At 35.2% G+C, this 14330-nt stretch overlaps 1 protein-coding gene across 8 annotated transcripts in view; it reads right to left on the bottom strand.

The window, feature by feature from the left end:
• The window catches only part of Epha5 (EPH receptor A5), a 352826-nt gene that overhangs the window by 306585 nt on the left and 31911 nt on the right, over window positions 1-14330 (bottom strand). For all 8 annotated transcript variants that reach the window (XM_031342894.1, XM_031342892.1, XM_031342889.1 and 5 more), the window contains exon 2: window positions 13416-13480. In XM_031342894.1, the coding sequence (XP_031198754.1) occupies window positions 13416-13480 (65 nt within the window). The remainder of the gene's footprint in view (window positions 1-13415; window positions 13481-14330) is intronic.

Here is a 14330-nt window from a genome sequence, read left to right on the forward strand (position 1 = left end):
TTTTTTTTGAGGGGAAACTGGGAATGGAGAAATGTACTTGGAAATAAAGAAAATATCTAATAAAAAAAAGAAAATTAAAAAAAAATGTTTTGATTTCTGTTGTACTAGACTTATAGACTAAAGTAAATAAGTTCGAATTCTGCCACGTATGGAGTCGGGTTGTAGCAACTTTCCTTTGCTGCTGCTCTCAGACCCATCTCAATGCATTTCAACCTTTAAAACATGGTGGGAGGATCACATTTAGAGCATGTCATGGTGGCAGTTTGAATAACAATGGCCCCTATAGGCTCATATACTTGAATGTTTGGTTCCCAGTGGGTGGATGGTTTAGGAAGAATCAGGAAGGATGAGCCTGTTTGAGGAGAAGTATCCCCTAGCCTGTCAGTTTTCAAGTTTTAAAAGCCTACCACCTAGCAGAGTATTGCTTTACCTTTCTGCCTGCGGCCTGTGGACCAGGATGTAAGCAATCAGCTATTTCTCTAGCATTATACCTGCTTGCCTGCTGCTGTCCCACTGCCATGCCGATCATGGACTAACTCTCTAAACCTCTGCAAGGAAGCCCTGAATCAAATATTCCCTAATAGAAGATGCTTTGGTCATGGTTTCTCTTCACAATAGAACAGTACTGAGAGAGCCAGGAAGAGCTGCAACTATAAACTCAAGTGTAGTTTATTATTTTTACAACCATATTGTCAATATTCAATCAAAAGTCACAGTGAGTTTGCCAAAGGGAAGAGAAGTCATGTGTTTCACTAGTTCACTGACTGAGTAATTTTTCATTCTGATACCTAGCTTGAGACCAGAAATCAGTATATAGAGATATAAGAATCAAACTCCAGAGAACTAACAGTGATACTATGATAATCACTAGTTAACCCTCCAGGATAGTTGTTGTCATGGAAATACCTTATTGTTGAACCTTATATTTTGAACATTAAGATAACCTGATATTAATATCCAATTTATATGTGATATTTTGATGACTGTAATCATAATCTGTATATTTTAATTTTTAAAAATAATTTTAAGGGGATATGGAAGATAAATATATTATCCTTTCTATTGCTTATTGCTTTTAAAACTTTTTAAATATTGCATTAGAAATAAAAAAATATTATTATAGCATAAAACATCCATTCTTTAATATAGCATTAAAGGAGACAGTTAATCAAAGACACAGGCTTAATATTTATTTTTCAGAATTATTTTCATTCTTATGCCTTTAATTGTACAAAAGGAGGGATAGTGATGAAAACTGAGCATTTTGAGTTACTTCAGCTCTTGTTAATTATAGTACAGCCTTGGATTAATTGACTTATCATACAATTGCCTGCTATTCATGCCAACATATACATAAAACTTTGCCTCCAATAAAATTTTTGAAACAGCTTTTTATTTCCTTTGTCCAGATGCATAGGATGCATAGTAGAATAAATGAAAGATTAAGTCAGGCATTCATGATGTAATATTCATATTTCCTTCATCTATAGTCTAGATAAAATATTAAATTATATTAAGGAAAATTTGGAATTTGTGTGATTGCTTTACATTCATAAGTTAGGGCACTGACCATTCATAATGCCATTTTTGCAGTGTTAACATCCTACAAAGGAAAGGACATAAAACAGAAACTAAATAAATTCTCTGTTTCTCTGTCTCTCTGTCTCTGTCTCGTGTTCCCTCCTTCTCCCTCTCTCTCTTTCCCTCTTTCTCCTTCTCTCTCCCTCTCCTCCCTCTCTCTCTGTCTCTCCCTTTGTTTCTCCCTCTCCTTCTGTCTCTCCTTCTCTCTCTGTCTCTCCTCCTCTCCCTACCTTGTCTCTCTCTCTCTCCCTCTCTTTCTTTCCCTCTCTCTTTTCCTCTCTCTCCTTTTCTCTCTCTCCCTCTCCTTCTCCCTCTCTCTCCTTTGTCTCTCCCTCTCCCTCTGTCTCTCCCTCTCCCTCTGTCTCTCCCTCTCTCCTTTCCTCTCTCATAGTTTTTATTGTGCTCTCTTCCAAGCAATAGACAACTTTAACTGCAGCACAGGGACTTGCACTGGCAGGTCAGCAACCACAAGGGTGGCTTTCCCAGGCCCTACGGAAACAATGAGCTAATAGGATGTTATTAGTTTTACACCAACTCATAATAATGGCATATAGATGGTAGAGTAATATTATTTTGCATGTGTAATAGAAAAACAATTGAAAAATGATGATAAATGGACATGTGATCAGTGATTATTGTGAAATCTGAAATACATAGAGAAATCTTACTATTAATCCTTCAAAAAAACCTAAATGTTTCAGCCAAATAAAGTATTTGAATGCTATGAATAATCCACATGTATCATATTCCAATCTTTAGAGATATAGACTAGAACAACTCATTTCACTCACTATATTTTGAAAAACTCTTTCACACTGGCAACTATTTTTTTTAAAGTGAAATCAACTTTACATAGAAAACAGCTTGCTACTGGAAACAAAGGTTTCTTGACCTAATTCCTGAAGGCACTAGTTTCAGTGAAGTCTAGATAAAAATATATTTTTTCTAAATCAATCCTGTTCTTGTACTGAAGAGACATTACCCTACAGCACCAGCAACACCTAAAGTTCCAAGTTTTTGCCTCTGTCCCAACAGTTAGAGTAGTTTGCATAGATGATGATGAATAACAGGCTGGGTCAATGTATGGTTTCTCTGTGGAATTCCTAATGTGAACTTGGTTATTTGATACGGAAAGTCAAATTTGTAATTCTAAAGAAGTTATATGCAAAGTGGCAGATATTACTCATGTCTTCAGAAAAGAATGAGGAGGTGGCCGGCTAAAAGTTGAAGCCACAGAGAAGTACTGCATAGAGGGTCATCAAATGCTTCACTACCACTTTTTTATACAGTAATATACCCTATGTTCTCTGAGTTCACAGTTAGTATTGTTGGTCTATTAAGCTAGCAGCCATTCTTATATAGTACAACCAACTGAAGATTGGCATTTAGATAATAAAAACAACAGGTTACTTATATGGATCAGGACATTAGCACATCTCTTGGAAACTACTCTTAAAATATAGCATTTTAGGATTTTTTTGATTAAAATATTTTCTTATATTCTGACTATTTAATAGTAAAATCTGAACAACTCTGAAATTGTTTTCCATGTAAAGCCTCACACTGAACCTATACATCACTTTGTAACACTTATCTAAGAGTATGAAGTGATTTCCAAAGAGTACTAAATACGGTGCATCCATAGTGATACACACACACACACACACACACACACACACACACAAGCATGCACAAAGAAAGAGTGAGAGACAGAGAGAGATAGAGAGATAGATGAGGAGAGAGAATGGTAGAGACATAGAAACTGATGAGGCAGAGAGAAAGAGAGAGACAGAGAGTCAGAGAGACAGAGAGAGACAGAGAGAGACAGAGAGACAGAGACAGAGACAGAGAGGCAGAGACAGAGAGAAAGAGAGGGAAAGAGAGAGAGAGGATACATATCTACCTATCTGCCTTCTGGTCATCTGTTTGTTCCTTCCCTTGGTTCTACAATTAGTGAACATTTCGTTTTCAACATGAGACACTGAATCATTGATTGTTCAAAACAGTTACATATTTTGTGAATCTTTATTCACCTACTACAAAGTAGTAGTGTCTCTCATGCTTTCAATAAAACCTCTCAAATCTTTATTAATAAATTATGAAGATGATTTGTGAAATTAGTGAATATATATTTTTCTATCTTTAATTGTTGGGTAATGTCTAGCTCAAACATGACAAAGGATAAAATGTTAACAGTCAAAACCTAGTGGTTCTATGAGTTTGTACCAGTAACTACCTACCTCTTGGATAGTATAAATTCAGAAACTGATTCTTTAAAACAGAAACCAAGAAGAGAGAAAATGATTGCATTACATGTGACACATTAAGCCAGGGACAGGCATTCTACTGACATAAAATGGTTGTCTCATGTAGAGTTTATAATGTGCTAATTTAATAAGTAGTGCACATAGCATGAGAAGGACAGGAGGTGTATTGGAGAGAGAGATGTATTGGGTTACTTATCCAGGAGCAATGGTAGAAGCAGACTTGATTCTGGATTAATATAGTTAACTATTTCCATAGTAACTACATTGTCACTTAGGAGATAAATATTTATTCAAGTTAGCAATTTGTATCAAGCATAATATAAAGATTAAAATCATAGCTAAACATGTTTCCATAGGTCTTATAATTCAAAACTCTAATAAAGATCAATTGAAACTTTTCTGTTTGAAAAGATGTAGAGATAAATCGAATCTTACCTCAAATTGTAAACTAAGTGATAGTCTCTATAATTTAATTATCTTGTTCAATTAAAGAAAATATCCTCAGCCTGCTTGACACTAAATAAATTCAATTGCCTAAATTCAAATTTTGGTGTATTTTTAACATTACACCATTTTTAACTAATGTGCACAGACTTTTCTTGTTGCTCAAATACTCACCACATTTTAATACTCAAATTTAAAACTGTCAGCTAGCAAGAAACACTTTTCTCTTAAATGTATATCTGATACAAAACAAAGATCAGTGTTCTCGAGGTAAGGAGGAGGAATAGACCGGTAGAGGGAGGTAGCTTTTAAACTATTTGCACAATGAATATCACCTCCAATATCTAATTTTGAGTGCATTCGATACATAATAAAAGCCATGTTGATTCCTTTCCAGAAGTGGTCACCCTCTGGATGGTAATGAGAGGTTTCATGTTGTATTACTTACTCTGGGTTATGAAAGTCATTAGCATTAAGCTCAACGCCATATAGAAAAGAGCATTTCCAGAAATTTGTGCAGAACACTATTGGTAAAAATTTACATAAAACCCGTAGGATGTTATGCAAGAGATCCTTTTGGGGGGAAGAATTTGTGCTGGGATATAAGATCAAAAAGACAACAGTGGCTAGGTTCCAAAGGACAATTCCAGGCTGAGCAGTTTGGGCCATCATTTTGTGCATTAGTGTTAGCAGGAGAAGCAGAAAAGGAAGGGGGCAGATAAAAAGCACTGAACTGCAAGAGCCTTGAATGTGAGAGAGGAGGTTTGGCCTTCTCCCTTTCCCCTGCTGCCTTTAATGGAAATAATCAACAGGAATGCTGGATGATTACAGTATATTTTTTCTCTGTGGGAGAGGGAGATTATGTACTCAGAACCATAAAGCATTTGCTTGCAAAATTAATTCAAATTGACTTGTACAGGAGCACTGTCACATGAATTGAAAAGAGCTGAAGGATATATATATATATATATATATATATATATATATATATATATTTTAAAGGATCATGATAAACAGCAATCAAACTGCATGGAAAAATACCTGCTGTTTGGGTCTCAGAGACTTCTGGGAAGCTTAAATCTATTTAACATCTTTATTAATGAATGGGAAGATAACAGTTAAAAAAAAGTCACATTCCCTTACGGAAAATGATGCAAATATCAATGAAAGCAAATCATTTTTTTTTTTTTTACTATAAAAAAGTAATTTAACCCTAGATTTCTTACTTTGACTATACCATTTGGTGCAGAGACATCTTGCCGGACATAAAATTCTTCAAAATTACAAAAAAAAAAAAAAAAAAAAAAAAAAAAAGCACAAGAAAATTAATTCTTGGTATGAAACAAGTAGAGGATGTAGTGGGTAAAACAATTTGTTAAAGTTAGTGCATGGGTGCTTCACATCACAGGGGAGGTAGGAGTTATATATTTAACTCCTTAAAAATGACTTGAACATTTATTTTTCAAATATTTATTCCTTGGGTGTGACAACCTGGCAAGAAAGATGTAAAGAAACAATTTAGCAAAATAATGTATTGTACATGAGGCCTGACATATCCTATGAGATCCATACACATACACATTCCACTCGGGAAGGGAATGGACTTATGGAGGAAAAGGTTAACATGGGGGTGGGGAAAAAAAACCTTGCAAACCATGATGTGCAAAAGTGGAAGAGAGTTCCTCTGAGAGAGATAATTTCTTGAGGGGATAGGTCCAGATTGAAAAGATGGAATATTTGGGTAGCCAGTTGCAGGTTAGGGAGGGAGAAGCATTATCAGAAGATGATATAGATAAAATTCACTTCTCAGCTTATTTGTAAGTTTCATTACAAAGGGGAATATGTGTTGGTGGCTCTTCTACACATGAAAAATGGGCATAATTCCATATTGACATCAAGCATAGAATGCATGATCCCTAATGAGCAAATAATGCATGTACATCACAATGCTGTCTTACAGACCTGAATGTTGGTGTTTGCTATCTTATTGTGTATGTTTGCTTATATAAAATATCAGCTACTGCATTTACCTTATAGGCAGAAGAAATAAAGCTGGACATTTTAAGGGACTGTCTTCATAACTGCTAAGTTTCCATGTGGGAAATATAAATGCAAAATCCTATGCCTCTTAAATTTCAGAATACATCAAATGATTTTCTTGAATTCCTTAAATTATCTTATCTACCTTATACATTTGGGTGTTTCTATCTTTCTAAACTATAACAGGACTAAGCTACATTGGACCAGGCAAATTTTTCATTACACTGACATTTGCATTGTATATTTGAATATCCTTTGCCTTAGAATACTTTTATATCACTGTCTATAAGCAGTTTTTTTTTCTGTAGAAAACAATGTGGTCTCATTTATACCACTCATCATTCGTTTGACCTTTAGCATCTTCTCTTTGCTTGGTGTGGACCTCAGTATATACTGCTAGCTTTAACACAGTTCTGTAAACACAAAACCAAAATGTAAACCTCAGTTGTGTCCAGGTGTTTCTCTACATACTTGTCTTTGTGGAACATGTGGGACATACTAGGTTTTTGCTTTGTTTTTTGATTTTTGGGTTTTTTTGTTTGTTTTTGGGTTTTTTTTATTAAAAACTGAGGATCTTAATAAATAATCTAGTTAAAGAGTTTCTTGATTCAAACAGACAAATATTCAAACACCAAGTAGCACAATAGAATTCTGATCATCATTCATTTCGCATAGCTTGATCATTCTCACTTTTAAAAGTGAATGAAGTTCTGTGTCTCAGGGAAGTCAAAACATAGTGCAGGGAGAAGCAGAAACAAGAAAGTCTATCGCCTCTGTTTTGATATAACTACAGTGTAAGCTTTTCCCTTTTCCTCTCTCTAGGAAGACCGAGCAAGTTTACCTCCATTTTAAAGCAAATGTGATTTAATTCAATATCTACATTCTTCATAAAATGAGTAAGTTATTATAAAGTGTCATAACAATTCCTAGATGCAATAAAAAATAAAGTTAAAATAATCATGATGTTTACTCTTTTTGATGGTGAAAATAAAATCTAGCAGAGTAAAACCAGAAGTTTCAATGCAACTCTGAGACCATGCTCCTGGGAGACCTGTGGTTTCCACACGTGTGCTTTAGGAAGTCGCAAAAACCCTACTGGGAATGGTTAATTCCACCAAGCACAGGCAGCAGGTGTGTACAGTGAGCATCTCCAACAACAGGATGTGGAAAAAAAAATGCGGTGTAGGAATTTCTGAGACGTAAGAATATAATCTGTTTTTAGTAAACATCCTGGCCATTAATTTTATTCTCATGAGAATAGACCATGGAAACAGTTGCTAAAAATTTCCTGAAAACCACTTTTTCCACCCATGCTGAGTCCGTATAGATTAATCAATGATAAATGTTCCAGAAGGCAACAGCAGGGACCTAGATGTAAATAAACTACAGATTCATACAGGGAAATAGACAAGCCAGTAAAGTCATGGACATGGCTTTGTAGTTGAAGCATAGAAAGAAGAGGACAGAGAAAAAATATAGCATTGGGAATGACTCATCTTTGGTTTCAATGACCCAGTGTCATGGGAGATATTGGTGTTGAGTGGACTCAGAAGAACCAACTGCCTAAATTTAAGTAAATTTCTTATGCTGTCTTTCGTCATCTACAAAACAAAGCACTACATGCATCTTTGTACATCTCCCCAGTTGTATTTTAATGTCAGTTGTACATGTTATGAATGAAGTCAATAGAGAAATGACAATGCAAGGTTCAAAGGACACAAAATACAAACTGTTCACGTGACCTGAGATCCTGATAATTCTGTGATTCTTCTGAACACCAATATTAAGAGAAGTCAGGATGAGAAAAAAAACACCACCTTTTGTTTGTTTGTTTGTTTTGATTGCTCACTTTCAAAATCCTTTATGAACTCCTTTCTTCTCTGCCCTGTCTATAGCCTGGTACCTTAATACATGTTTAGAATCATACAGGAGAAAGGAGATGGGACTTATGTGGGAGAAGTACAGACAGGAATACTATCTAATAATTTTGTGATAGTTGAAAGAAATAATAAAAGACATGTTTAGAAGGAAAGGGAAGATAGGTAATGTTTCTTCCATTGCAAACTATGCACACACAGGAATACACACATACAGTCATGGCTTACTGTATATATATATAATTGATAAATCTGATAAAATCCAATTACCTGCTCTAATTAAAATAATGGAGCAGAACACTATCTTAATATGCAACAACAAAAAATGAAAAAGAATCAAGTCTTTCTTTGAACAAAAGGATACTGTAAAGTTTGTGCAATGACAGAAAGATGACTGTCCCCAGTTACAACTTTGTAGAAGGACAGAAGAGTCCCCAGTGGAAAGTGAGTCATACAGGAAATCGTACTCAGTTTCTTAAAGCTGTCTTCTTTACTATGCTTGCACTTGTTGGGGGCATGGAATACCTCAAGCTTTAACTTTCTGAAACACGTGAATCAACAGAGAGTAGACATTCGGGTTTTTTATAAGATCTTCCAACTTTGAAGCACTGACAACCAATGTGTGTGTGTGTGTGTGTGTGTGTGTGTGTGTGTGTGTGTGTGTATTGGTATGTGCAGTAGATATATTCATATTATCGTATCTATATATCTATATGTCTATCCAGATAGTGATACATGAGATAGCTTCTCGTTAAATATCAAGACATGTGCCCACTTCTGACATCAGCTCTGAGATCCTATCTAGCTTAGACCCTGCAGGCCCTAAGTGTGCTGCCACATTATTTGTGAGTTCATATGTTCATCAGTCCTGTTGTGTTTCAAAGGCTTGTTTCCTTGGTGACTTCCACTCTCACTGGTTTTTACAATCTTTCCACCTCCTCTTCTGCCAATTCCCTGAGCCCTGAAAGGAGGGATTTGATGGAGACATCACATTTGGGATTGAGCATTCCATATTTGCTCATTCTCTGAACATTTTCTAGTTGTGGGTTTCTGTATTTGTTCCCCTCTACTGCAGAAGGAAGCTTCTCAGAATCTAGCTTTTCATTTTTCTTTCTTTCTTTCTTTCTTTCTTTCTTTCTTTCTTTCTTTCTTTCTTTTTTTTTATGTGTAGTTGGGTCTAAACTCAAGTACCCATAATTGAATTGGAAGTTCTTTGATAATTGAGACATCTCTGAAATCCATATAAAAATATCATATATGTAAAACAAAAATTTTAGGCACATGCACCTTATATACTCTCTAGGTTCCACTGTAACTATGTGCTTATACTAGAATGCAGTCAGGAGGCACGGCACCAGGATTTGGTCAATGAAGGCCAGCGAATATGACTATGGTCCATAGATTGAATTGTCCAGTAGCGTTCAATCTAGCCCCGTCTCAGTAAGTACTCACTAAAATGTATTTAACATGACAAAATTGTGGACAACATGCATTACACTGTATCTTCATCATCAAGTGATGTATAGCTGTATTATATGGAACCACATGATTGTGTTATAAATAAGCCATCCTGAAATCAATTATTGTTCCTTAAAATACATTTGTGGACTTAAGTAAAAACATAACTTATCATACTTTATGTTACTATCAAAGTAAAATAAGGAGGATAAAAGAATGTTTGAGAGATAATAGTATAGTTCTCTCTAAAACACATTGCTCTATATTTTATAACCTATTTTTTTTTAGATATTTTCAGTAGAAAAATGTTTCTGATATTTATGTTCTTTCAAGATTTATTTAATCAGAGAAAGTGCTAATTTCATTTCAAAATTAAATTTACTATTTCTGGGTATATATCTTTGCTTAAATTTTTTTTCTATTAGTGTCACGTAAATATGCTCTGGATTAAATCTGCCATGATGGCTTTTAATGAATAATAAACTTTTAAATGTTCTGAATATTTCTTATATTCAGTGAGATGTTTCTCAAATGATGCTTTTAAAATGTTCTTAATACAGTTTTGACAATTTAATTGAATCTGTGGATCTCTTTGAATTTATTTTACTTATGTTTGTTTTATTTCAAATGTGAGACTATGCTAGTTCATTAATCTTCACGTATCATTACTATTCCATTAGGCCTCTTGCATCCTTTGTCATTGTGACCCATCACTTTCTCAGGCAGGAAAAATCCTATTCTTCACTTTTATTTTTGGTCCTTCCTTCTGCCTGACCAGATCTGTGGTTTGTCTTTTGCAGTGAATTCTTTATTTCAGGATTTTACTGTTTATTTATAGGACAGTTAATCTCTTGTGGCATTTTGAATTAGATGATATATACTTCTTATAGTTTCTTAGTCTTATTAGTCATATATTTTCAGTCTTCTTATATGTTTTACATTGCTTATTAAAGTCTTCACTAGTAAACCAACTCCCAAGAATTCTCAGTGTAATATTTAAGATTACTTTTGTTTTGCATGCTGATATTGCTCATCTTGGCACTCTGTTGGTTTTTAGAAAATTTAACTGTTCCCACATTCTAGAATTTGAAGTTTATTTTTATAATCAACATTCTAAAGTAATTCTGAAAACATGCTATATTTTTCTGTGTGAACATCCATTTGATTGTTTAACTAAATATCAGACAACACCTGACAGATTTAAAAGAAAAACAAATCCTCTTCAAAGATTAAGTATTCTCATTTCCACACAAGTATCGTTCTTCTTGACACATTCATGCAACATGTTTCTAAGCAATTGCCTTTGTTTCCCTTTTGTATAGAACACTAAGGCCACTTACAGGTGAAGCAATTATTCTCAGGCCTTAATGGAGCATGCCTAAATCCATGGCAAGTGTACATTTCTTCCTATAGTCATTTAAGATTGAACACTCATTTCCTTTAAAATAATAATGCCACTTCCTAATATTTTGTATATTAATGACTTCTAAAAATGCAAATCAAGATTCCATGCACATTCTTCCACTTGTAAAACAAAAGGTTTCACTAATTTACTCTAAATTATCTTCTCTGCCTTCAGAATACACAGTATGCAAGATAGCTGTATCAAAAAAATTATGATACATAAAAACTTACAATCATACTGAAAGAATGAATATTGTTTTAAAATTTAGAAAGAAAACTAGAATTAATCTAATAATGGCAAAAAACAAAGAAAAATGATATTATTGGAATGCTGTTACGAGCTTCCTCCCGTAAGTATTTTGTCCCCACTTTTAAGAAGGACCGAATCATCCATGCTTTAGTCTTCCTTTTTCTTGAACTCCATGTGGTCTGTGAATTGCATCTTGAGTATTCTAAGTTTTTGGGCTAATATCCACATATTAGTGAGTTCATACCATGTGTGTTCTTTTGTGATTGAGTTACTCCACTCAGGATGAAATTTTCTAGTTCCATCCATCTGCCTAAGAATGTCATGAATTCATTTTTATTTTTAATAGCTGAGTACTACTCCATTTTGTAAATATATACCACATTTTCTGTATCCATTCCTCTATTGAAGTACATCTGGGTTCTTTCCAGCTTCTGGCTTTTATAAATAAGGCTGCTATGCACATAGTGGAGCATGTATCCTTTTTATATGTTGGAGCATCTTTTGGGTATATGCTCAGGAGTAGTATAGCTGGGTCCTCAGGTAGTACTATGTCCAATTTTCTGAGGAGCCACCAGACTGATTTCCAAAGTGGTTTTATTAGCTTGCAGTCCCACCAACAATTGACAAATGGGACCTCATAAAATTGCAAAGCTTCTATAAGGCAAAGGACACTGTCAATAGGAAAGAACGACAACCAACAAATTGGGAAAGATCTTTACCAACCTTACATCTGATAGAGGGCTAGTATTTAATATGTACAAAGAACTCAAGAAGTTAGACTCCAGAGAATCCAATAATGCTATTAAAAATGGGGTGCAGGGCTAAACAAAGAATTCTCATCTGAGTAATACCAAATGGCTGAGAAGCACCTAAAGAAATGTTCAACATTGTTAGTCATCAGGGAAATGTAAATCAAAACAACCCTGAGACTCCACCTCACACCAGTCAGAATGGCTAAGATCAAAAACTCTGGTGATAGGAGATGCTGGAGAGGTTGTGAAGAAAAAGAAACATTCCTCCATTGCTGGTGGGATTGCAAGCTGGTACAATGACTCTGGAAATCAGTCTGGTGGTTCCTCAGAAAATTGGACATAGTACTACCTGAAGACCTTTGTTTTCTATAAAGAAATGGGACAAGAATTAAGCAATGAATCCCAAAGATTAATATGGATACTAACTCGAATATATACTTTCAACATACTGTTTTAGTAAATTCTCAATTGGAAAAGTGTAAAATGTCAAGCTGAATTCAAAAAGAATAGCAAATTCTGAGAGTTCTAAAACTGTAACTTTAAACTGCATTTCCATCAGACGTTCAGAAAGGACACATAATATACTCATTAAATAAAACATTTTGGCCATGGCTAAAATTCCAAAGTTCCAAAGTATAACAATGAAGGAGGGTGTGGAGGAGGGAGGGAGAGAGGGAAGGAGAGAGAGAGAGAGAGAGAGAGAGAGAGAGAGAGAGAGATAACAGTTGTAAAATTTTACAAGCACAATGAGCAATCTGGATGTAAGAAACTAGAAATGACATAATACATTCCCTTACATTGACACTCATTTTATGTTTCTTACAAATTTTTACTTTTGGATTCATACATCTGAACAATATTACTTTTTATATTGTATCTATAAATGCAATAATAATTTGAAATTCCAAAGTAGGTGCTGAATTATCTGAAGGCAAGATAATATAAGGATACTAACATATATTAATATTGCACACAGATGTCAAGTACTTTTCCTAAGTAACTTAACTGTAATAGTGTCAAAGCACCACATTGTCTAGGTGCTGAAAGGTTTTTTTGGTTGGTTGGTTGGTTGATTGGTTGTGTATGTGTGTGTGTGTATGTGTGTGTGTGTGCGTGTGTGTGTAGAGAAATACTGAGAGGAAAGCAATGTGTTTCACATTTAGTCACTGAAAACTTTTACCTTTTGGTTAATTTTCTGTCAGAACTCATTTGAAATACCCCCAAATCGACTTTACAGAAATACACTACACTCCTCTCAACAAAAACATCCAACAAAATTTCAATCAAATATGACTTTTGAAGGATACAGGATGTGTTTATGGAAATTTTCTAAAGAACTTACCCCATTCTTTGGAAAAGCAATCCATCCAAGGTCCCCCATGACCGTGCGTGAATCCAATAAATTCACTGAAAGGAAGAAAAAGGCAAAACACTAAATTGAGTATAACCCTACTGCACCCCTACTGAGATACATACTGCTTATATTACCAAGGCTAGACTATGATTCTATGATAACCAAACTCTTTTTTTCACTTTCTTTTTTTATTAGATATTTTCTTTATTTACATGTCATATGATTTCTCCTTTCCCAGTTTCCCCTCCAAAAAAACCACCAACAAAAACAAAACAAAAAACAAAAAACAAGAACAAACCCCTATTGCCTCCCCCATCCCCATGCTTGCCATCCCACCCTCTCCCACTTATTGGCCCTGCCATTCCCCTACACTGGGGCACAGAACCTTCACAGGGCCAAGGGCCTCTCCTCCCATTGATGATCTACTTTGCCATCCTCTACTATACACATGCTGCCAGAACAATCAGTCCCTCCATGTATAGGCCTTGGTTGGTGGTTGAGTCCCTCTGAGTTCTGAGGGTACTAGTTAGTTCATGTTGTTGTTCGTCCCAAGAGGCTGCACACCCTTCAGCTCCTTTGGTCCTTTCTCTAATTCCTTCATTGGGGACCCTGTACTCAGACCAATGGATGGCTGTGAGCCTCTACATCTGTGTTAGTCGGGTACTATCAGCACCTCTCAGGAGATAGCTATATTTAGGCTGGCTTATCCTTCCTTCAGTCTCTGCTCCATAGTTAGTCTCTGCAACTCCTTCTGTGGATATTTTGTTCCCCCTTTTAAGAAGTAATGAAATGTCCACATTTTGGTCTCCCTTCTTCTTGTGTTTCTTGTGGTTTGTAGGTTGTTCTTCCTGTACTCTGAACTTCTGGGCTAATAACCACTTATCAGAGAGTGCAAACCATGTG

The sequence above is a fragment of the Mastomys coucha genome, unplaced genomic scaffold (genome assembly GCF_008632895.1).
Source record: "Mastomys coucha isolate ucsf_1 unplaced genomic scaffold, UCSF_Mcou_1 pScaffold22, whole genome shotgun sequence".
In the NCBI taxonomy this organism is placed as follows: Eukaryota; Metazoa; Chordata; class Mammalia; order Rodentia; family Muridae; genus Mastomys; species Mastomys coucha.